The 25597-nt window shown below is 37.8% G+C and overlaps 5 protein-coding genes across 6 annotated transcripts; 2 read left to right on the top strand and 3 right to left on the bottom strand.

Annotated features, from left to right (window-relative positions):
• Positions 1–215: 215 nt before the first annotated feature.
• On the bottom strand, positions 216–3687 carry LOC110768516 (26S proteasome regulatory subunit S10B homolog B). The gene is made up of 10 exons (XM_021972266.2): positions 3432–3687; positions 3029–3148; positions 2707–2843; positions 2462–2623; positions 2225–2311; positions 1984–2070; positions 1762–1899; positions 1409–1600; positions 1231–1329; positions 216–498 (listed from the first exon to the last, which is right to left on the bottom strand). The coding sequence occupies exons 1-10, from the start codon at positions 3532–3534 to the stop codon at positions 424–426; spliced, it is 1200 nt and encodes a 399-aa protein (XP_021827958.1). The 5' UTR covers positions 3535–3687; the 3' UTR covers positions 216–423.
• A 1623-nt stretch (positions 3688–5310) lies between these two features.
• On the top strand, positions 5311–8427 carry LOC110768527 (putative receptor-like protein kinase At2g21480). The gene has a single exon (XM_021972282.2). The coding sequence runs from the start codon at positions 5518–5520 to the stop codon at positions 8203–8205; it is 2688 nt and encodes an 895-aa protein (XP_021827974.2). The 5' UTR covers positions 5311–5517; the 3' UTR covers positions 8206–8427.
• Positions 8428–8967: 540 nt separating this feature from the next.
• On the bottom strand, positions 8968–10302 carry LOC110768528 (putative carboxylesterase 18). Its single transcript, XM_021972283.2, has one exon. It carries the CDS (start codon positions 10099–10101, stop codon positions 9073–9075), a length of 1029 nt encoding a protein of 342 aa, XP_021827975.1. The 5' UTR covers positions 10102–10302; the 3' UTR covers positions 8968–9072.
• Positions 10303–12285: 1983 nt separating this feature from the next.
• Positions 12286–13332, top strand: LOC148292442 (uncharacterized). 2 transcript variants are annotated; one of them, XM_088246328.1, is made up of 2 exons: positions 12286–12416; positions 12686–13332. In XM_088246328.1, the coding sequence occupies exons 1-2, from the start codon at positions 12355–12357 to the stop codon at positions 12906–12908; spliced, it is 285 nt and encodes a 94-aa protein (XP_088102454.1). In that variant the 5' UTR covers positions 12286–12354; the 3' UTR covers positions 12909–13332. The 2 variants fall into 2 exon arrangements, with proteins under 2 accessions (XP_088102454.1, XP_088102455.1); XM_088246329.1 differs by having other exon boundaries at positions 12293–12416; positions 12683–13332.
• A 5286-nt stretch (positions 13333–18618) lies between these two features.
• On the bottom strand, positions 18619–25095 carry SAE2 (SUMO-activating enzyme 2). Its single transcript, XM_021972275.2, has 11 exons — positions 24624–25095; positions 24395–24484; positions 23438–23521; positions 23136–23354; positions 22204–22305; positions 21240–21698; positions 20874–21103; positions 20149–20242; positions 19867–20049; positions 19672–19769; positions 18619–19245 (listed from the first exon to the last, which is right to left on the bottom strand). The coding sequence occupies exons 1-11, from the start codon at positions 24654–24656 to the stop codon at positions 18909–18911; spliced, it is 1929 nt and encodes a 642-aa protein (XP_021827967.2). The 5' UTR covers positions 24657–25095; the 3' UTR covers positions 18619–18908.
• Positions 25096–25597: the final 502 nt, after the last annotated feature.

The following is a 25597-nucleotide window of genomic DNA, read 5'->3' as shown; positions in this document are numbered from 1 at the left end:
TAAACCCGTCGATAGATCAACCGATTGGGGTGAACACAGCATACCATGAAGCTTTTATTATTCATCAATAAAGATGAATTGTTTGTTAAAAAGAGAGAATCAGAAATTTAGCATAAGGGGATAAATCATGGACCAAATTTTGATAATATCCGCTGTAAAAGACATCTTAAAACCACAGTAAACTAAGCGACGAGCAATTGAAAGCGCGAGAATCGTAATACTGAAAATAAGACTCATATAATGAAATGTTGTCTAAATGTTTCTTCATAACACAATTCATAGTGTGCCTCTTGTGGTAAACACATTCATGGAAGTTAAATTGCAGTACCACCATCCACATCTCATAAAGAAAATACAGCACAACAGAGCACATGATTGGAGTTTCACTCTTTAATAACTCTTCGGTAGTTTCAAAATTCAAGTTCATTCCTTCCCAAAATCAGCGTTGTAGTGAGCACTAGATTCAAGCTTCTTGGCTTCATTTAATTTTCGTACAGCCTGAAACATTATAAAATATTTATATGTAAAAATTTAGAATCAAGATGCGCACAACTCATTATTTGTATACACAGTGCGCAATGAGTAAGACAGATATAACTAAGCAGAAAAATTTATGTACAGAAACAAAAATTGATGCCACTTTGCATTAGATAAACATCTGACCCTAATAGCAGAGTCTTACTTATTTCCATTTATTAAGGAATAGGTCTTGGGTTCGATGACTCCTAAACAAGTCAGTACTCAAAACCCCATAGATGATTGACCCAACCAAGCCATTGGACCCAAAAATAGAAAAAGGTACCTCAGAGGCACTAATGTATTTTTCTTGAACTTGTAAATTCTTCGTAAGATCTAAAGTGATTACTTTTCCATAGTTAACAAAAAGTAAAGTTAAAGCACATAAAGTGTATCCCGAGGCTATCTTCAGGGGTCTATGGTAAAGCAGCTCCTAAACAAATTGTGACCCAGAACAACATGAAGCAGACAACCCTAACCACAGCCCTCGATATTCTTTGATTTCATCTCTAGTTGTTTGAACAATGATATGACATCAGTGACTGTTAACATTGGATTTACATTAATTTTCAGGAATGAACATCACCGATTGTTAACATGGGAAGCAAGCACATAACTGACACCATAGCCCATGTAGTTTAAAAGCTCATTTCCATCTCATTGTTCACCATTGTTTAATAGAATCTAAAGGCAATATTGTATTTAACACGTTACCTTCATGAAATCTTCATGGATCACATAATCCCTCTCAGCACGGATTGCAGACATCCCAGCTTCAGTGCAAACGTTCCGGAGATCAGCTCCATTAAAGCCCTAAAACGAAGACATTGAAATCATTTAGGTAAAGGATGTAAATCAATCTGTTTGATACAGACAACCATATCATGCTCACCTCAGCAAGCTTCACAACAGCTTCATAATCAATTTCACCATGTTTCGCTATCCCAGCAGCATGGATCTTGAGAATTTCCATTCTTGATTGCTCATTAGGCAATGGGATCTCTATCTTGCGGTCTAGACGCCCCGGGCGGAGAAGCGCAGGATCTAGGACATCAGGTCTATTGGTTGCCATGATCATTTTCACCTAATAAATGAAATTAATCAACTTCCATCATCCATGCCAAGACATGATGTACTTATATCCATCGTGGGTTTGTACAAGCATGACCAGATAAACATGCTTACATCTGTTTGTTATGATCAAACCAAATAAATCAGGCTTGATCTAAATGAAAATATACATACCTTTCCAAGCTGATCAAATCCATCTAACTGGTTAAGCAACTCCATGAGTGTTCGCTGAATTTCACGGTCTGCACTGGTCCCTTCACTGAAACGCCGTCCACCAATAGCGTCGATCTCATCCATAAAAATGATACAAGGCTAGACACAGAGTCAAAAAATTAGGTATGCTTTTAAACATTAATGTGCAATGTGAAAGTGCTCAATAAAATTCAAAGTTCCAACCTGGTGATCACGGGCATAACCAAACATTTCCCTTATCAATCTCGCACTCTCACCAATATACTTGTCAATAATGGCGCTTGATACAACCTAGACTCAGGGATAATAACATCAAATATCAAAGATGTGTTGAAACAACTAAAAAGGACTATAGTCTTTTTTTTTTTTTTTTTTAAGTAATGGAAGATATAGCAGGAAAACTTAGAACTTCATACAGAAGCTGCTATAGACAAGGATAACTTACCTTTAAGAAGTTAGCATCTATATTGCTAGCAATTGCTCTGGCTAGTAATGTCTTCCCTGTTCCAGGAGGTCCATACAGAAGAACACCCTGGAACAATTGAAAAACAATAAGAAAAGGAAAGTTCCATGTGAAAATTCTACATTTCTAGGTTTCTAAGGTAAGCATATCTTCGACCAAAAAAGGTAAGCATATCAGGTTGTAGAAAATATCGAACATGAGAAACTATACATAAATTACCTTGGGAGGTTTGATCCCCACTCTGAGGAAGAGCTCAGGATTCATTAAAGGCAGTTCAATAGATTCCCTGAGCTCTCGGATCTGATCTGATAGTCCTCCCACAGCGGAGTAGCTAACATTACCAGGGTCTTCATGAAGCATATTATATACAACTGGGTCAACCTGCCAACCAAAATATGAAAGAATGCTCATGAGTAGACGAATAAAATGCGAAACTTAATAATTAAGAATCAGATGATCATTACTTCTCTGGGAAGAGCTCGCATGATAGTCAAAGTAGTCATATCCAAAACAACCCGAGTGCCAGCGGTTAGTTTTTCCTTGTCAACTTTACTGCGACAGCCAACTACATACCTCGGGCCACTACTTGCCTTCACTATCACTGAGGCAATAAAAAAAAAGATTATTATTTTGGCAGGCAGTTCTCAAACACAGAGAAGCCCTAACAAAACTATACTCGCTGAAAATTAACAATCTTGTTAAGATGGTTTCGAACAATTAAGTTTTACACCAAGAAACAAGTATGAACCAAAGTAAATAGTGTGGTACAGAAAAGAATTTACTTACAGCGTTCATTATCGAGAGGCCTGAGAACTTCGCCTATAATTTGCCCAACACTTTGAAGGGACTTCAAATCATCTTCAGTTTTCCCAAATTCTTTCTTTGCGGCCCGCAAGTTATCTCTCACTGCACACCATCCCATTGCAAAAACAAAAAGAAGAAGAAAAAAAAATCAATTGCAACCCAACTCTTGAAACTAACTAAATTTCTCAATTTATTGCAGCAAACACCATATGCATAACACAACAGAAAGCCCCCAAAACCACATCAAACAAAAACAGAATTGAATCGCTCAATTTGAAAATCAGAATCGAAACCCTAGCAAAGCGAACGAAACTAAAGCATACTAATTTGGGCAATCCTTGTGCTAGTTGCAAAAGAGGGATTAGGGTTTGGGAGTGAATCTGACCTGCGCGCACTCGGGAATCGAGCTCCTTGTGCTGGAGTAGCCGTTTGCGGTAGTCGGCAACCGCCGTGCGACGTCGTACTGCGTCCTCTGCCTCGGTCGTCATCACAGCGGTAGGAGGAGAAGGAGGAGAAGTGAGCAGAAACGAGAGAGTGGGGTTTCGTAATGAGAGATGGAAGAAGAAATCTAAGCTGGGCAAAGCTATTTGTATTTGTACTTGTACTTGTATTGTCAGGCAAGCAAGCTACTCATTTTTTCCCTTTTCTTTTTGGAACACGATTAAAACTAAAACTAAAAATTTAATAGATGGGTATATCTAAGTATTATTGTTGTTCGCATATTACTCTTTGGCTCTAGATCTAAATTGAAATTTTTTACTATTTTACTAAACACATTTTCTCTATAATATTCAGAAATATTATTTTAAAAATTAGATTTGTTTATTTAAAAACTTAACAATAAAGAACATCAACGATACCCGACATATGGCAATGGGTCGAACTGGGGGTGGGTATGTCATTCCCATTCTCATCCATGTTAAGCTTTTTTCCCCATCCCTGCCTTCATACCCACAATATTCATATCAGGGATTCTCCATCCTCACCTTCGTTGGGGAATGGATTCCCCTCCCCAATCCGCCCCATTACGGAAGAAAAAACCAATATATAACTACTTTGTTGAAAAAAATAAAAAAATAACTAAGGCAAGATAATGAATATATATAATATATACTTATAAGACAATGTAAGAATGTTTATATATGTACTTGAAGTTAACTAAATAAATAAGTTGTGTGGCTTAAGATTTGTATAAATTATATAAGTATATAATATAATAATATAAAATATAAAACTTAGTCAGTACAATCACTTTAATAGCATATTTATATATACTATAATATATATATACCTCATCAAAAAATTATGGGGAGGGTTCGGGTTGGGGATTAAAATACCATCCTCGCCCCTTCCCGAACACTATACCAACAAAAAATTCTTCGTACCCATCCCCATACCCCTTTTTGGTCCTTCATACATAACCCATTAGGGTCGAATCCCCACGAAGACCCTTACCCACAGGGGAAATTGTCATTCGGCAACCTCTCACATGGCCACATAGTGTTACAAATTCAACATATATTTATTTAGCGTATCATATACCAGATCATGACATATCAATTCCATCGTTCATCCTATCATATAGAAATGAGCACAATGTGAATTAGTTTAATTTTCCTCCATAAATCATACGGATGAAAAATGTATAAGGCAGTCAACATGGTTTTGATTTGGACTTCAAACCAATAGCCTAAACAAGCTAAACCAAATTATTTAGTGATTGGTTTGATTTGGGAGTTGCTCTAATAAAAGAAGAGGCTCTAGCACCATATTTAGACAACCATTAGCAAATAATATATAAAGTTTGAATGATATTGAGGAGAAAGACACAAAACTGCCCATTTGTATTTTGTTAACTTATAATAAAATTTGATTTGGTATTTAATTAGACACTAAATTGGAAACACATCATGAAATGCAGAGGAAACAATTTAATCAAATTTGTTAGCAGAGAGAGATTAAAGAGGGTAGGGTTGTGTGGGAAACATATGCATGGTATATTTAAGCCACAAACCTGCTGGGACTTGGAAGATTAAGAACCAGATTAATGAAAGATTACACATTTAATTATCACACACACATCAAAACCCTATTTTTTAGATGCTAATTAACACAGAGAGAGAGAGAGAGAGGTTGAAATATTGTTTGACGAATTCAAAGTTAGTGCAGCCGTTAATTCAAAGTAATTGTGAGTCCAACCGCTAGTTCTTTTCAAATCCTAAAAAAAGAAACCAAAACAAACAAAAACTTCCAAAGCAAAAAATCTTTCTCCACAAACATTGCCTCATTCTTGGGAATTCACAGCCTATCTAGGTTGTCGTCTCCTTCCCTCCACTTATAACCAAGGAAAAGAGTAACGAACCATTTGAAAAAAAAGAAAAAAAAAGTACCAATTAGAGTTAGTTTCAGGCCCCTTCTTCAACTACATTTGCCAACCCTTTTCTGCTCTCAAACCTCCTCACCCAGGAGGGATGGAGATAGAAAAAAAACGAACAAAATTGAACCGCAATCTTTTTCTATCCTCCTTGCCATCACCATTTTCGATACCGATGGCTCTCCTCCTGGTCCTTCTCTTTACCCTCCTTGTCTCCCCTTCCTTGGTCCTCTCCGCCTCCACGCCTCCCTTTACTCCCCAGGACAACTTCCTCATCGACTGCGGTGCCACGAACAAGGCCACCCTACCTGATGGCAGAGCCTTCAAAACCGAAGCAGAATCGGGAGAACTATTGAAAGCAGAGGATGACAATAAAGTCTCTGTTGACAAAGCAGATGTGCCTTCACCTCTGTATTTGTCTGCAAGGATTTTCAAGGGCGATGCCACTTATTCTTTCCACATGGCTAGGCCTGGCTGGCATTGGGTTCGCCTCCATTTCGACCCGGTGACCAACACAGTGTTCGATCTGCAGAAGGCCACCTTCAATGTCTTGACGGATAAGTACACTTTACTGCACAGCTTCAATATCAATCAGAACAAGAACAACAACACAAATAACCAAGTTTTTCTCAAGGAGTACCTCTTGAACATAACCAATCAGCAATTCTCCATCAAGTTCTCTCCGATGAAGAACTCCGCTGCGTTCATCAATGCCATAGAGGTGGTTTCAGCTCCTGATAATCTGATCACAGATACGGCTAACAACCTTCAGCCAACCACCCAGTTTCAGGGGATGTCCAAATTCGGGTATGAAACAATGTACAGGGTTAACATGGGAGGTCCTCTTATTACGTCGGCAAACGACACATTGGGAAGGTCATGGTTGCCTGATGATGCATACATTAAGTCCAAAAACATGGCCAAGGAGGTGTCGGTTGGGACTTCTACGGTCAAGTACCCCGATGGAGTAACCCCGCAAATTGCGCCACCAACTGTGTATGCAACCGCTGTGCAGATGGCTGATGCTGTTGTTAGCGGTCAGAACTTCAACATAACATGGAATTTCCAGGCCACAAATGCTTTTGGGTACCTAATTCGGTTGCATTTCTGTGACATTGTGAGCAAGTCACTTGGCAACCTCTACTTCAATGTGTACATTAATGGGAACATGGCAATAAGTGATTTGGATTTGTCACACACAGTCAACGGTTTGGCAATTCCATACTACAAGGACATTGTGGTGAATTCTTCCTTGATATCTGATGGACTATCTGTCCAGATTGGTCCATCCAGAATGGACAATAGCGCTCCTAACGCCATTTTGAACGGTCTTGAGGTTATGAAGATAAGCAATTCTGTGGACAGTTTGGATGGCGAATTCGGGGTTGATGGAAAGAAAGAGGAATCAGGTAGCAGCGGGGTTCACAGAGGAGCAGTGGCTGCAGTCGGGTTTGGTTTGATGTTCGGAGCCTTCGTGGGGCTTGGAGCAATGGTTTACAAATGGCGAAAGAGGCCTCAAGATTGGCAAAAGAGGAACAGCTTCTCTTCTTGGCTACTCCCTGTCCATGCCGGAGACAATAGCTTCATGTCAAGCAAGAACTCAATGGGGTCTCACAAGAGCAACATGTACAACTCGGCATTAGGCCTTGGCCGGTACTTTACTTTCCAGGAGTTGCAGGAAGCTACCAACAACTTCGATTCGAGTAAGATCATCGGTGTTGGTGGATTTGGCAATGTGTATATTGGTGTGATTGATGACGAGACTACTGTGGCGGTCAAGCGAGGAAATCCTCAATCGGAACAAGGCATTACAGAGTTCCAGACAGAGATCCAGATGTTGTCCAAGTTAAGGCACAGGCATTTGGTGTCACTGATTGGCTACTGTGATGAAAACTCGGAGATGATCTTGGTTTACGAGTACATGTCCAATGGACCTTTCCGTGACCATCTGTATGGCAAGAACTTGGCACCATTGACATGGAAGCAAAGACTAGATATCTGCATTGGAGCGGCTCGCGGGCTGCACTACCTTCACACAGGGACAGCACAAGGCATCATCCACCGCGACGTCAAGACCACCAACATACTGCTTGATGATCAATTCACTGCCAAGGTAGCTGATTTTGGTCTGTCAAAAGATGCGACAATGGGGCAGAACCACGTCAGCACTGCGGTGAAGGGAAGCTTTGGGTACTTAGACCCTGAGTACTTCAGGAGGCAGCAATTGACAGACAAGTCTGATGTGTACTCATTTGGGGTTGTTCTGCTTGAGGCACTTTGCGCTAGGCCTGCTATCAACCCTGCACTTCCTAGAGAGCAAGTAAACTTGGCTGACTGGGGAATGCAGTGGAAGAGGAAGGACCTACTCGAGAAGATCATCGATCCTCTTCTCGCAGACTCCATCAACCCCGAATCCATGAAAAAGTTTGCTGAGGCTGCTGAGAAGTGCTTGGCAGAACATGGTGTGGACAGGCCTACAATGGGAGATGTGCTGTGGAACTTAGAGTATGCTCTGCAGCTTCAAGAGGCATTCACTCAAGGAAAGGCTGATGACGATAGTACCAACAGCGTCATGCCGCCTTCAACTGAGGCAGCCGCCTCCCCTGCTCCTGCTCCTCCTGCTGCTATTGTGCCTCCTGCTGCTGCTCTTACTACTGCCTCCAACTCTGCTAACCGCCCGGCTCCCATCCCGGAAGGCGATGAGGATTCAGCTGAAGCTCACACCATCAATGACCAATCTGGAACGGATATATTTGCTCAATTTTCAAATCTCAATGGTAGGTAAAGTTTGAAAATTTGGTTCACCAACTGAAAGATATATATGGTCTAGAAAAAAAAACAAAATTGTAATTTGTGAGGGGGTTATGGTTTCATGTTCACAAACAAAACTCTTTAAAATTTATACAATATGATGCACTGGTTTGAGGGATTTATACAATTGTAGTAGTACCAATAATCCTATACATATTTCAGTGTAATATATTTTGTAATTTATCTTTATTTGTTAGCATAGCTCCAAAGTTAGACTTTGAATATTTATTATGCATAGTCACATATATGTGATTTGCAAGTGACTTTTGCTGCAATCACAGGCGGCAAATTAAAATTGTAGACTGCTTAGCATTGATTTTAATCCAAGAAATAAAACCTGATGCTGTAAACTTTGAACCACTACACCACATGGCCTACATTCATTCCTTTATCAAACAATTGGCCAACCCTAGATGATTCAGGTGTTCAATTAAGCCTCTCTTCAAAAATAGAGCAGCTATACTTACCACGGGTTTAATTGTAGCAATAGTCTCCTAATTATAGTCTGAATTGCATTTTGTAGTCTCCGGATCCGGATTTAGTGTCGTGTTACGTTCTTATCCCTTTCTTTGAATTGAAACAAGTATATGTTGCGACATTTGAAAAACTATGGAGACTAAAGTATAACTTCGCACAAATTTGAGGGATGAAAATCATTATTTGGCCCCCTATATAATCATGAAATTCTTCTTTAAAAAAAACCTATGGAATATTTTTATGTGGAAATTAGAATATATTAACGACAAATCTATTTATTTATTTATTGTTGAAGTTAATACAACAATTGCAGTCTAAATTTCCATCCAATTCCCCAACTACCAAAAAAAAAAAAAAACCTAATTCACACAGAAGCAACGAAATCTTTGACTTGGGAAATGAGCTGGTTGGATTCTGGCAATTCCGGAAACACATAAAAGGCATGGATACTGTTTGGATACTCGATTAGCTTAGCCTCTTTCCCGGATTTCTTCAACCACTGATAGTACCTCTTCTGCCAGTCCAGCAGCGGGTCGAATCCCCCGACGAACACAAGCGTGCTCGGATAATCCAGACCTGATATGTCCACCGCGTTGGGCCCAGTCACGTTCGCAGCTTCGTGGTCCCGATCCGACCCCTCCGGCAAAAACGCCTTCCAAAGCCAGTCGGTCCGGGTTATCGACACCAGAGGCGCTCCGTGGAGTCGGATCTCGGACTCGACCCGGCCCTCTCCTCCGAAAAACGGTTGTATCGAGATCAACCCAACCAGTTTCATTACCTGAAACTGGTCCTTCTCGCGAGCGGCCCGAACCGCCACGTGGTGGGCCACGTTGGCTCCGGCGCTGTCCCCGGCTAAGAAGCACCGGGATCTGTCTGCGTTTTTGGGGAGTACGTCGTCGTTTTGGTCGAGGAAGGTGAGGACGTCGAATCCATCGTCGTATTGGGAAGGGTAGCGGTGCTCGGGGCAGAGGCGGTAGTTGACGGAGACGACGACGGCGGGGATTTTGCGGGCGAATTTCCGGGCAACGGTGTCGTACGCAAATGAGGCCGGGTTGAGGTAGCTGAAGCCACCGCCGTGGAAGAAAACGACGACGGGCAGGGAGGAGGAGGAGGAGGGAGACGACGTCGTATCGGGGACGAAGAGACGGAACCAGAGCTGGCGAGTGGGGTCCACAGTGACGTCAGAGGTGGTGACGCCTTTGACTGGAGCAGTAGGGGTGGGTGAGGACTTGAAGTCAATGAAGCTGAGGAGACGGCGGTTGATGGTGCCGTCAGCGTGGCGAGCACTGTCCGTTAGTTTTGACAGAACCCATAACGACAGGCGGGTCTTCCACGGAAGAGAAGCCCATGCGGATGCGGCGGTTTGGGAATTCGAACTAGACGACGTCGTCATGGATGCCACCAAAACCAATCGATCGCCAATAGAAGGAGATTTTCTGCTGGTTTTGTTTTTCTGGTAGATGAGTGAGAGGGAGTAAAGTGCCCGCAGCAACTAAGCCAACTAACAACTCAAAAGCTATCAAAGCGGGGTCCCCATTTTATATGTCGTTTTTACTGTTGTGGTGTCGTATGGGGACACCGCAATGGTGAGTATTGAATGGGAGTAGGTATTAGGTTGAGCTACTCGCGTTTTGTTAGTTACTCTACTGTCTTTATTTTCATTTATGGTCAAAGTTTTCCTAGCCCCCCTTTGCGAGTAATTTATGGGTGTTCCTGATACACTACGTGACTGGTGTACTATCCAATAGACGGAGGACGTATGGAATATTTTTAATGCGACCCACCACATGTCATAAAAAGAAATGCTGTAAGTTGGACAATAATTCCACATGCCCTATGTTTATTAGATGATACATCAACCACGTGTTGTTCCCGGAACATATAAAAATTTCTCCTCATTTGGTAGCTCGACTTGAACACGATAGTAGTTGAGTTTATGAGTCTCACTCGTTTAGAAGTTGAGTTTATGAGTCTCACTTGTTTTTCTAAATTTGACTGTTGTCCAAGTTCTAGTTGTAAAATATCAAATAATGGAGAATTCAGTTGTCCAATTTAATTGAACTAATTCAATCCCCTACCTACCAAACGTGACCCTACTGTCTAAATGTTGAAATTTGGTTGGTACTGCAATGGGAATCGTGGACTTCCATATCTTCGTATTTCTTTCACGTTATGGAGGGAGGGTCCACTGCAAGATTGAGTGTTTATTTGATAGTTTTTTAAAATGTATCGGTTCAAAGCATTTAATATGAATTGACTGATGGGTTCATTATTGGTGGTGCAACTACGACTTGGTTCTAGAAACTACCATATTTGATTGTAGATGTATTACTTGACATGTGCCCCCGCTTGCGGTTGAGATGGTAGACTATTTAAGTAGTCTGATGACAAAATGCTTATTGGGTGTAGAAAAACTCGCCTAATTCCCTAAGTTAGAGCCCAGTTTTTTTTATACTTGTTACATCCCTATACATCAATTAAATGCTATCGCCTCTGACTAAAAAAATATATGAATAGATTGATATATACAATTAATCAAGATTAATAATGGACGTATCTGGTGTTGATTGGAGAGCAACATAGTTGAGGAGACCAAAATAGAGAAAAATAATAATTGAAAACGACTGATTAGGGTTGTACGAGAGAATTCTATTTTTGCATTGTTATATTGTAGAGAGAATGAGAGAATTAAGTAAAGTGTTTATTATTTAAAAACAATTATTTGAAAAAAAAAATATAAAAAAAAACATTGGAGTAAGAGGACTGAGTATGATTTGTTGAATCAGGCATGATTTTAGTTGGACAAGGTAGCAATGCATCGAGGTTTTTAAAGATTACTGGCATAGACGTACTTAAAGTGAAGAGCTTATTTGAGGGGTTCAATCCCACCATCAACAAATGTGAGAAATAAAATCGGAGAGGAGTAGAAGTTTGAATTGTTACCTTGTGGTTCATAGTTTTCAATTCAGAGGAGTAGAAGTTTGAGCGCTAAATTGACTGAAAAAATAAAATCGAGAAAGGAAGTGGTGCGGAGGTCCAATTAGCGCGATAATTCAAGAGAAAAACTGTAGTTTACCCTTTTTTTTTTTATCTCACTCTCCATTTGACTGGTTAATAATGAGTGAGATAAAGAGAATGATGCATTGCACTCGTGCCATGATAATTTTTCTCCTTTACACACGAATCAAGTGGTGCTTTACAATTTAAGATAAAGTAAAAGATCCTCATATCATACCCAAAAATTAAGAAGAAGAAGTAGAAGAAATGAGGGTAGGGTAGCCAAGGCCAGTGAACAAGAGGGAATGTAGATAAGGATGTGGTGAGGTAGGCATGAAAATCCTAAACCAAACACGATGTGAGCAGCTTTGAGAGGCTCCAAACCAATCCACTTTTATCGAACCCACACCACAAATTGCATCCCCCAACCCCAATTCCCATGACGTGTGACCTCCTATCCCCTCTGCCATTTATACATACGTGACCTCATCCATACACATCCCACAATTCTTTTCTCATATATACACACATATATATATATATATATATATATAAATAAAACGACAATTGCTCCTCCTAAAGCCTCATAAACAATTCCAACCTTTTCTTCACCATCTCATATTTCTCTATTTTCTCTTGTTTGGATATCATGGAAGGTGATAGCATGAGAGCCTTTGACATGGGTGCACTTAGAACAAGTCTTCCACAAAAGTAAGAAGACAAATTTTGTTTATTCTCTAGCTCTCTTTCTTTCCTTTCTTTGATTTTGTGTTTTCTATAATCTTTCGGGTTTCTCAACAGAATATTTGCGAACGCAAATTATTAATGTCAAACGCAATGCACTAAACGTGCGTAGATTTTGTAGTTAGGTTTTAAATTTTGTTGAGAATATTAGGAATAGAGGTGACAATGGTGCTACTGTTTATATTAATGTGTGTGAATAATTGAATGTAATGGGTACATGTTTGTTTTCTCAGCAGGAGATCAGGATTGTCAAGGTACTACTCCGGCAAATCAAGATCATTTACGTGCATGGACGACGTTAGAAGCGTGGAAGATCTTAAGAAACCTGAACATCCCGATGCTAAGAAGAGGAAGAAACATTCGGAGAGGAAGAACTTTCCGGTTCCGGCCTACCCTCCTTATCCATGTCGAAGAGTTTCTAGCACCACCCAATGTGCTGCACCTTGTGTTGGTGTGTGAATATATAAATCTAACTGAAAAAAAACAAACATGGAAAAGCACAATAACATATTCTTTTTTGCAATATTTTGCTGCTTTCCAAAATCTCAAAAGATGCCGACTTCGAATTCCATTCTTAGGAATTTTGTGGTTTTTGGAGGATCTAGCTACGGGAGAGACAGGAAGAGAGAGCTTTCCTTTTCTCCCAAATTGTGTAAATAATTAAAGTGATTAAACGTACATGTATTAGATTTTATTTTTTGTTATTATTATTATTATTATTATTATTATTTTGGTTTTGGTTTTCGATACAGAAAACCGAGTTACGTTCTATTTGTACTAGATACAACTTGGTTTGGTGTAATCTATGTGATGAAATCAGACAACTCAAATATCTGAAGTCTCATATTTTGGGAATAAATATTTTTACGACTACGACTAAAAAGCTTTACCATTTTCTATTTAAACCCCACATTTTTTTTGTTCATCCCAACAATTAAATCATTAAGATCTTAAGTTTTATTATTGTGTAAAAAGACAAAAAAGGTCATCCAACTTAATACTTAACCCTAGTACATTTATACACACACCCCACACACTTAGAATAAACATCTATGAGAGCATTGCCAACAATTACGTCCAAAAGTACCCATATTTGGTGACCAGGCCATGGATTTGCTTGCTCAATTCCAAAGTAAATAAATCAGCTGAAACACCAAGAAGGTTGACGAATTTTGGGAGACTCGGGTGGAGCAATCTAAGCCTCATCTCGTTGAAAAGATCCAGCGCTTCAGACATCTTAATTATCCTGTCTTAAATTGTGTGTGTTTCCTTTCTTTTATAATATTGGTACATGACAGAGGGATGGCTGATTGTAGTTTGCACTCAAGTTATACTTTGATCTGTATTATTCGCTGACAACATTGTGATTACTGGTTAACATGCTTTTGAACTCAACAAATTTTTTATTTTTTTAAACTTTTTGTCAATTTTTTTACAACCGATAATGAAGAAGGAGATATTCAAATATAAGACCTTAAGGGATAACTGCTTCTAACCATTTGAGCTATGGTGAAGGGCAAGATAGCGGGGTGTGGGGTGTGAGGTGTGAGGTTGATGAGTTTTTTATTTTTTATGCTGGGTGTGTATTTAGGGGTAGTTTGGGAAGATAGTGGGGTTTTCTTAGAAATTATGAAATTTGAATTAGAAGTTTGGGTGAACAAAGAGAAGTGTGGGGTTTAAATAGAAAAACTCATTTTAAATAAATTTAAAATAATATTTTGAAGGTTCGTTTAGCGGCAAATATTTCTTTAATAAAAATAAAAGTGTCACAAGATACTTGTTTATTCCATAGCATGTGATTATGTTATGCCTAACTGCAGAAAGGAAGCAACACAAGTTTGATTAACGATAGAGGCAAGATACTCGTTTGATAAATTGCCATTACAGTGTCAAAGAAAATTCTAGTATAAACCAATAGATTACAAACATCCTTTTTTTTGCAATATTCTGTATTTGTTTTGCTAAGAAGAAGTATGGTGAGATGTTGGGGAAAACTGAAACTTAATACTCATTTTTTTGGGGATGAAGGGAGCTTTTTTTGGCTCAATAATTTTTTTATTAATTCTTGAGAAGGCTATCATGCATTACTACATTTTAAAAATGCATCTAAAACACATGAAAATTACAGAAACTGCCACTATAACTGCCCAATTGTCCCGCTTCAGGGACCAAATCCGGCTAGCCATCCTTTCTGTCACAAAATCCGGCTGACTATCTTTTCCGCTAACCAATTTCGGTCAACCATCTCTAGCCAAGGCCAATAACTGTCAATGGCGAATCAACAAAGGGACAAAAGGGGACATGCGACCCCATAAGATAGTGGCGGACAAATAGAAGAGCAAGGAGGTGCAATTGCACCTTCCTGGCTGAAAAATGCATTGGAGATGCCGGAATTTGCCCCTCTGCTTGTGCCAACCAAATGTTCAATTAAAAGCCTCAAAGAGGCTGTTCTGTTGCTGCTATGTGAGACCCTAAATATTTACCTTATATTATTGGGCTCGATCTTACAATCATGCAGGAGAAAATGGTTCGTCAATTGGACCTCCACAACCAAAGTTATAAATTTGAAAATATTTTGAAAAAATTTCACTTAAGTTGCAATCCAAAGTTGAAGAAGAAGACGATTAGACGTGTTTGTAGTTAGAATCCCATGCTTTTCAACTTTAATTTCTTTTTAATATGGTTCACTATCAAGGCGCCATGCGTCAAATTTTAACTAGACCAACTTTAAAATTTATTAAAAAGGCATCTGTACTCCAAAAAATTCACCGAAAATTACCCTGAACTCGTAATCACACATACTTTTATCTCGTAACCTCCAAATCACATGTACTTTAGGTTAGATTAATAGGTATTGATTTTGGTTAGATTAATGGATGATTTCATATGAATTTTGGTAGACTAATTGAGTAATTTGCATGCATTTTATTCGTATTTGATATAAATTTTGGTAAATAATTGTGCAACATGAATTTTGTGCATATTAATTGATATACAAAATAGACTATAGTCAATTAGTCTTAGATGTAAAACTCTTATTTATTTTAATTATGAATAATATTAGTATTGTTTAAATTGTAAGGCTATTTGGTTGTTTTATTTTTATTTTTTTTCTCCTTTTAGCCTTTTTAACATTGCCCCTTCACTAAAAAATTCATGGATCCATCACCGTCACTACCCATGGAATCCGGAAATTTGGCTATGCATACAACCCCTTGGAAGCTTGGTGGGCAACCAAACTTCGTTCGTTTGTCTTTATAAAAATAAAATAAAAAAGTTTTTATTCTCACCCCCTCGCCAACAATCCCACATTTCCCCCTAAAGTCCATAAAATCTCTAATTCTCTCAACCTAACCTCGTCAAGCCCTATAACCCCCAACCTCCCCAACCCCCAAACCCCCACATGTTGCCGAGGATTCTAAAGAGATTTATAGGTTTGTTTTGAAATTTTACAAATTTGTATGCGGAATCAATAAATTGATGAACGAACTTTAAAAAATCCTTACTCTTATCAGTTCTTTAAGGTGCCAATAAATCTAGATCGTTGATTTAAAGTTACTATTAGATTTTTTTTAAAACCAAAATTTGAATTGCAATGGCAACTTAAGCTGGAGCCGACGTGTGGCAGCAAAGCAAATAAAGCCACCAACGCGAGCCCCAATCTCTTTTTTAAAGTTACTATTAGAATTTTATTTTTTTTAAAAGAAATTTGAATTGCAGCAGACAAAGCCACCAGTGCGGGCCCCAGTGTCTTTTCTGATGCACATGGGTTGTGCTATCTGTTGTTGGGCTCCACTGAATAGTTTTGGATCCAGGCAATACATGGACTGGTATTTGGGTCCAAGTTTGGGTTTTCCCAAATTTTGGCCCCTTCATTTTTTTGGATTGGGAGAGGTTTTGGGCAATAATTTGAGATATTTTGGGTTTAGCCCCTTGGGTTGGAGATGGCCTAATATCCTCAAAGAATTCCACAAAGACAAACCTTCATACTCATAAACCCAATACCAAAGCTGAATTTAAAATCACCCAAAAGCATAAACTGAAAAAGATGATAAATAAAATGAGGGATTCACTATTATGCTCAATATAGGGGTTCAAATTATAAATAAATAAAATCGTACATGAAATGGACTTTAGAAACACACCTGTAGCCCATTTATAACATAACAAAGAGGCTTCGAACTTCCTATAAATTAAAAACTGCCATCAATTTATTAAAACAAGTTCAACCCCAAAACCTCATAAATAAAAAACCCAAATCACCCAACATGGCATCAAAGTAATTTAATAATTAAAATTAAATTCAACAAGGTCAACTATTTTTTGGACTTGTTTAGATAAATTAAATGGTGTAAAATTTATCTATATCATTAGTGATAAGAATGAGTATATAACTAAATATCTAAAATAAAGAATACGGCAATGAAATTTCCTAATTTAGTAATAGTATTCGTACCAAACATCTAAGTTTCATACCCATTAACGAAATCAAAGCCACCAAAAAAAATATTGTTCAATTTCATACACATTCAAACTATCGATTTTATTGCTAGCAGGTTTCATAGCCAACGAAGAGTTTGAGAATATTTGCAATGGTCTACAAAGATGGATGATTTCACAAGAGCCAATTATTGAGGCAAATGCCTCGGCATCTAAAACTGTTAGTCTGTTATAACAGTAAAGGATTAGTTGAGATGAGTAGTGGTATAGCATGTAATTAGTTATAGTTAGATAAGGGTATTGCTGTACAAAAGCCAATGGCTATATATACTCTCAAATGTAATAACATTAACAAGTAATGAAAATCAGTTTATTACAATTCTCTCTCTCTCTACATTTTCTTCTCTTCTCTCTAACTTCTTTCTTGCTCGAGAAGTTCTTGGTTTCTACACCAATGAGCTCTATTTCCATCTCTTTCATCCTTTGTTCAAGGGTAATATTGGAATTGGACTTTGCACCATTTTTTCATAGATATGAGAGATATCGAGGGAGTGGGGATTCGAACACAAGACCTCATATGCAAAGGTAATTGCTCTTAACAACTTGAGCTGCAAGTCCCATGCTAACTACCAAAAAATGGTAAATATCTTAAAACATGAGTTTAGGGAAAGAATTGTAATTGATAAAGTTCTTGGGGTTAGTTCAAGTGTCGAGGGAAAGTAAGTAATGCATTATGGATTCGATTCCCTTCAACGCAAGGGCTAAAATATTGATAATATCGTATCGTTTTTTCGGGTCTATGATATTTTGAAACATATCCATACACATATCGTATAATTATCGATAATATCGGGAAATATTAATGTCGATATTTTCTCACACGCTTTAACAACATTTGGCCAAAATATCGCGATAATATCAAAATGATGAAGAGAGTGAAAATTTGGAACCTTATAGGAACTCTAAGTGGTACTAAGTCACTCATGTATCTTTACATGCAATGTATAAAGTGTGAAATATTGTAGTAAATCATTATAAATAAATGATTATGGTGTGTTTAATCTTCTTTCATTAATTACTACATATTTTCTACATTTGCAGTGTTTGTCAGCTCGCTATATAATCAACTTAAAGCAATTAAACCCGTCATGCAATGCATTTCCTTCCAATTTTTTGTGATAAAGTAATAGATAATTGACTAAATAAACATCCTCCAAAGTTTCAATAAAAATGTCCCGAGTTTTTCTACAATTTTTGTGGTTTTTATTCAATTTTTATCGATATCGATAATTTTCTGATATTTCAATCAAAACTTCCATATTTTTGGACCACTGATATTTCCAAAATCATCGATAATTTAGCCCTTGCTTCAACGTAACCCTGTAACAAAAGCTAAAAGAAAGAACTGTAATTGATGGGTTGTTATCATCCAGGGTCTATATCGGCACATGAAGTCTCTCTCCACAAAGAGGTGTAGATCCATAACACTTGTTTGTCTGTGAGATCAAACGTGAGTGCGAATAAAAACTGGCCATCAAATTACAGGCCCTATATTGTAGATCAATCCATCATTCTTATCGGTATAATTGGTTTTACTTACATTTAACTAGAGCAAATAAGAGCAAGAATATTTTGCTGGTTTTCAGAACTCGATCCTGCAAATTTTCCATGCGCATATGGGTGCATATAAATAGGGAGAGACCTCTGTATGTGAAAGCTAATTTCAAAATGGACATAAAGGAGGTTTGAAATTCATGGGCACTTGTTTGGTAACTGATGTCATTTCAGGTGCGTTCCTAAGTTATGGTTCTCTTCATGTTACACTGCTAAAACTCTGTCAACTAAGTTAGGAAGAATACACATTACACTTACACCCACAAAAAGGGGGAACCAAACGACCATTTAATTTGTACCGGCTCGACCTAATAATAGCAATTATGAGCCCGCCAAAAGAATCAATGCTTCTCACTAGTGGTACAAAATTAGGACTGAGGCCTCCACATGAAATCCAAGGAAGAACTATTGCATTCTTATCTTCTTGTTGGTGACCGAATCCCAATTATCAAATATCGTAAGCTCATCATCATCATCGAGAACTTGCAACTTATCGGGATTTCTTGTATCCCCATCAACACTTGATAAATCTGGATCGACAGCCTCGGAAACCTCGGACTGCTTTCTTTTCTTTCCAGTAGTAATTTCAATCTCATCATTCTTTTCAGCCTCCACTGGAGGTTCATTTGATGTGCTTCCAGCATTTGCAATAGACTCCTTGTCATCCTTTACCACTGAAGGAGCTTGAGTCCACCCAGAGAGAACCATTCCATCGGGCTCCTTCTCCTCATCAAATTCCTCTCTGTGAGAAATCAAACTTACATATATAAATTATGTAGCTTACAAGATAAAAACAGATAAATAACATCAACTCCCCAACCCCATAAGAAAAGAAGACAAAAGGAGACAAATCAGCAACTAGAATGAGAAAACTGCTTCATATAACAGCAATAGATAACCAACTTGGTTGGGTTCGGAGGGGGTGGGGGAGCCAAACATAGGGGGAAAATTGCAGGATGAAGGGCATTAATTTCAACTAATAAAGTTTCTGATTGCTTATTCTATCATAAAAAAATATTTCAACTTCTACAGCTAGGTGAAGATTTCTGCAAGCCACAACAGGAAAACTAGCAAAATCCAGATGCTCCAGCCATCCATAATGTTGTATAACTAATAGATGCTAAGAAGCAATCTTAATGTCATATACATAAACTGGATAAAGAAGAACCTGTGCTTAATATTGATCTGGCATGATAGTTCTTGCTGAAGATCCTCAATTGTCAGCATGGTTCCACTGGTAACTGGAGTAGGAAGCTCAGACAGAACCTACGTGAAAAACATTAACCCACATAAACAAGAGACACATATCAGGTGAAAAAACAAATTAGCAAGTCATCTTGAAACAGAGGAAAAGAATTTATACCTTATCAAGGTTTGCTGCATAATTTGCAACCATTTCTTCATCCAGGTCATCACCGACTTCATAAAGAAGGGCTGAGCCATGCATAATGAGCGGCAAGCTCATCCCAAGCATGGCTTTAACTATCTTTTCTACGAAGTCCCGCAACTTTGCACGATGAGTATTGATCTCTAGAGATAATGGTGTCTGCTTGCAATCATATTCCATTAGCGTCGCAATTATACTTTAAATGTCAGCAAAAAGATCCTCACAAAGATGGAATTTAGAAGAGATCATTGAATATACCTCTGAACAGACATAGCAAGACCGGTTAGGCTCAAATGGTTCCACTGGCATGAGCAACATTTTTCTTGTTGGATGTTCCAGACAATAAGTCATCCTACATAGCCATTCAGATCAGGGTAGAATTTTACCCCAAAAAAAAAGGATCAGTGTAGAACATACAAGTTACAGAAAAAAGTCGAGCCAGTAGATTTTACAACAGAGACTTGCTGAATTACCATCATGTCTGACATATTGTTCACCATTAGTTTTACGTTTCAATTTTCCCTAGTATGACGTCACCCAAACAAAAGGAAATCGCAAGTGAATAGAAAGTAGGACCCTTCCTATTAGCACTATATGCAAGCCAATCAGTGCAAATAAAGCACTTCCAGCAAGTTAAAACGATGTCACAATCCCTTTTTTTTTTCAGTTCATAAGCAGCTAGGATGTTTTCTTCCCTAAAGATATATATATGATCATAGCTTTAGCTCATTGATGCCAATCATAAAAAATAAGGGTGTTAAGAGTGCATTTGGGTGTATGAGTATGGGTGTACGAGTATGGGTGTATCAGTAAAATAATATTTTTGAAAATCACAAAACCACAAGCAAAAGCATTTTCTCTGCACCATTTTGAAATACAAGAATTCAGATAGAAAAAGACTACATGCGAAAACATTTTTATGGGAATAAAAAGAAAAAGAAAAGGAAGACATTATTTAATCAGACGGAAGGTCAATTGCACACCTATAATTCTTTGTATCATTTTGCAGCACCTTGATTGCCTCAATGACAATCAACCCAGCAATAATAGCATTCGTTGTTGCAACAGCATGTACAATATTACCAGCAATGCCTTTAGCTTCAAAAAGGCTATGCAATGGGATTCCAAAAGAAGCGGCCCTTATATTGGCAGCAGCAGTAACAAATTCCACAGCTAGCTGATCATCTTTATCAAAAGTCAGATTTCCAATCTCCTGCCAACCAATGCCCCACCGGACCCAAAAGACAATAAAAAAACAAAAAAGGGAAATGAAATTAGAGTTCAGTCTTGACATATGGAAAATAAATGACCCTGCAAGGGCTTTATTTAAATGCAGAGTTCACACTAACCTTTTCCCTTTTCAGGAAAAATAATTTCAAAGCCTCAAGAAAGACTCTGGAATTTTCCTTAAGGCTCCATACATCCTGTGGATTCTTCATTCCTAGAGATGCCATGGCAGATACTGAAGATATATCATTGGCTGCACCATTTTTTTCCATATTTCCATTCTGTTGACTGAGATCATTAGGCATGAACTCACTACTGTATATAGGCTTTGGTCTGTTGCGGTTCTTCCAAGTATCCTCATTAGACAAAGCTACCTCAATGTTATAACCAAACACATGATCATATATTCTCCTTCCATACTGCTCAATGTCTTCATCTTTTCTATGTTCAAATACATCTTCTGCCTGCTTTGATGAGCTGGCACCATCACTAGAGCGGACATTCAAATCATTTGCCTGATTCTTGTCCCCAAACAATTTTGCGAAGAGAAGTTCCTTCGCCCATACAATACAGTGAACAAACTGCAAAATTAAAATAATAAAATCAAAGCCTATACCTAAGACCATGGAGCAGGGGTTGTCGATGATTTTTTACCACTGAAAGTCTCATGGAAAATGACCATTCTCCAACTCATAGTTTGCTCCATGCAAACTAGCAGAAAACATACAATCATAATTTTTTAAAGTGCAACTCTCAATAACATTTTTATGCCAAAAACATCATTAAATTTCCAGATAGCTTTAACCAATTACATATCAATTGCAGTGTAGCAGAAGTGGTAGTCCTACTAATGGTAATTTCTGGAAAAGAAAAAAGGAAAAGCAGTTCAAATCTATTTACTATTAATGGTTTCTTGGTTCCTTGGGTACCCGTTCCCCATTGATTTTTTCATCTTCATTTACTCTCTTTTTTCTCTTTCCGATTATTGAATCCTCCATGTTAGAATTAGACGTTTTAATTCACATGATATAAGTAAATAACTATGAAAAACAGAAACAAAAAACATAACTAATCTTTCAACAATACCTTTGATGGAGTACTGGTAATGGTACAGACAGGATAAGTTTTAGGAGCAGGTTTTGGTTGGCATTCATAGCACTCTGTTCTTCCCTTCACATGTACAGTCACCTGCTTTCAAAGTTTCAACAAATAAGTAAAAAGGGGAGGAGTATCATCACACACGGAGTTAACTGCAATGATGCATTTTACAAAACAAATGCAAGGACAGATAGAGTAATCACCATGATGCCAAACCATTTGAACATTCTGGTCAAACACACTGATGCGTTAATTCCACCAAGTGTCACTCAAAAAACTAAAAATCTACAAACTTAAAATACATCGTACATGAAATATTTCACTCCAATGCTACATCTAACTACACAAAGAAGACTCCTGAAAGTATTTAAAATTATGCAGGAAATACATGACTGACATTATAATTCAGAATAATTGGAACTAATGGAAGACAATAATTTATGTGGCTGACCCCATATTATCAGAGCAAGGGTAAAGATGATGATGATAGTGACATAGTTGATGATTAATGTAACATTGCCCTGACTTAGGCTATCATAAAATAATACAAAAGGATCCTTAGCTCATGTAGTTATCCAATGAAGCACATAATGCTTAGACAGAAAACAAATAGTTTCTATGCATGAACTCTGATGAAGGCATTCCACAGTGAAACCCATTCTGCAACTGCTATAGAGAACCTTCCAGATCAAAGCTCAACATGTCAGAAAATTCACATCTCTAATCATCAAACCAGTTGCAATTATACTTAGTTGATGTGAACTCAGACACAAGACACACCCACCCACACACCATAAAACAAACCAAAAACATAACAGACGTACAAACAAGACGTTATTGGATGCATCAATGAATGTATAAACCTAGTTCAATTAAAAATAAACAGTTCCTTGCCAAACAACTCTAAAGCAATAACTCACCTGTCCAAGGAACCCAGTTGTCCCACTTTCAATCAAGGGAACGTCAGCTGCCAAGCATAGGCGATTCACATGTCGCCTCGCATCTAAGTTGTCAAGTCCATTCAATACAACATTAAATTCCTTAAAGAAGTCCACGTTGAAGTCAGAATCCTTAACATTTGCATGGTATGGAGTAATGCTTATGTGAGGCCTAAATTTTAAGACAGCTTCCCGAGCAACCTGTTGAAAATATCCGATGAAAATATCTTACAGAAAGCACAGCTATTCAAATAGACAAAAAACTATGTAGTAAATACACCTACTTTAGCCTTGGATTGCCCAACATGTGATTGTCGAAAGAGGAATTGTCTGTTGAGGTTACTGACTTCTATAGTGTCCATGTCTATCTGCAATTTAACATAATCACAAATGAATAATTACCAAAAGCAACAAAGTAATCCAGCTCATACTTCCCTGAACACAAAATCAAGAAAAAGAATTTGGACTATTACAATTTGCAGGCTATAACTTGTCAACTTAATACAGGGATCTATTCAAAGTAGTTAAAAATATAGACCGTACTTCCAAATCCAAACCCACTATCTCATAAAATTTTGACTTAAAGTTCATGCTTTTCTAAATTGGAAATTTTTGGCTGATTCATGCTTTTCTAAATTGGACATACCTAATCAGTAGTGTTAAAATATATAGTTCTCTTCTACTTTTAACCTTTAGAAAATATGGTAGGATCCTCACCATAGATCATAGGAAGTCATAAAAAATGGACAGGGATGAAAGTAGAAATGCAAAAAATTGCAATAATTTAATCCAATTTTTTCTTATTAGCCAGATCCTAGATTCCTCCAATAATATCTTAATTCACTTGAAATTGTTTACTATGGTTATGATGGTGATGATGATTAGTATTATGGTTATGATATAAATGAATAAATAAAACAATAGTAAGCCATCATTTGATCACTATTTCACTCTAAATTGTACATGACCATCATGTATAGAGAAGTAAATTTTGTTTTTAAAAAAAATACATCTGCAGAAAATTGAACTATATTTTGGTATCAAAAGAAGTATTTTCCTAAAATAAGTAAAACCCTCTCCAAAACAAACACATAAATTTCAATCAACAAACATATGAGATGGGGAACACACAATGAAAACCCTAGAAATAAAACCTTCGTAAACCATCTTAAAAAATGAGAAACTAGCATAAACCCATCAATTAAAACTAACAAGAAAACAGATTCAGGGAGAGAGCTCACAATATGAATGTCTTGGAAGCCAGAGAGAGCGAGAGTCTTAAGGAGCTCGCAGCCAATACCACCTGCCCCAACCATGAGCACTTTCGCGCCCTACAAAAAATAACCCAGAAACATTTTTTTTTTTAAATAACCCAAAAAAAGTTCAAAATCCCACTCAAATTCGAGCGGGGAGAAACTTTGACAGTTGATTAGGGTTTCAGTTGAAACTTTGTTGGGTCCTCAACAGTACCTTTACAGCAGGCAAGTGTTTCAGGGAAGCCATGAGAATTGAAGAAGAAGAAGCTGAAGAGACGAGAGAGAGAAGACTGAAACAGTGAATTGGAGTTAATAGCAGAGCAAGCAAGCAAGCAATTTGCCAAATACCATGGAGAGAGAGAGAGAACGAGATGGGTGGACTTAAGAGTTTAGATGGGTTTGCGGGGAATCGAACAGAGGACGTGGGGAGAATCTTGGAATGGTGGGTTGTGGTCGTGGGAGGAGGGTTCGAGGAAGGAAGGTTGAGACTTGAGGGCGCCAAAAACAGCAAAAAGTGAAAATTTTCACACCCAAAAACACTCCCTCTCTCCTTTTTGATCTGTCCTTTGTGAGAGATGGAGGGTCTGAGAAGTGAGAGAGAGGTGGTGTTTGTGAACGGAGTTTGTAAAGTTCGAGACTTTTTTTGAGTCTTCCTCTCCCTCCTCTTTTGGGGTTAGGGGATTTTGACTCTTTTTGGCCTACTTTGCTATGCCTAAAGAAAAATGGTCGATTTTGGTCATCACAGAAATAAGTGCACACCCTCTTAGGGCATGTTTACTAATAGAGGGTACCAAATAATTAAGGACTACATCTACCAAATAATTAGGGTTTAGGGTTAACAATGTCTAAAGTAATGTGCTCAATTTTGGGTTTAGCAAATTTTAATGTGCTCAATTTTGGGTTTAGCAAAAAATTTGCAAAACTTTTGTTGGCCTTTGTTTTAGGGTTTAGGATTTTTTTTATAATGACCGTAACTATATACTTATATTAAAGTGATACGTATGTGCATATATGTACTCATATACTCATATAAATGATACATAATCATGTGTGGTGACAATTAGTAAACGATTAAAATGTATCATTTGTTTAATTGATATACGCATTTTATTGATCATTAGATACTACTACTTCAATAATTGAAAATAAAAAAAGTCAAGAGATAATTTCGCTTAATTTAATTGTGAC

Source organism: Prunus avium, chromosome 8, assembly GCF_965620075.1.
Source record: "Prunus avium chromosome 8, drPruAviu1.hap1.1, whole genome shotgun sequence".
Lineage (NCBI taxonomy): Eukaryota > Viridiplantae > Streptophyta > Magnoliopsida > Rosales > Rosaceae > Prunus > Prunus avium.
Note: the sequence above shows the minus strand (reverse complement) of the source record. Positions and strands in the feature narration are given on the sequence as shown.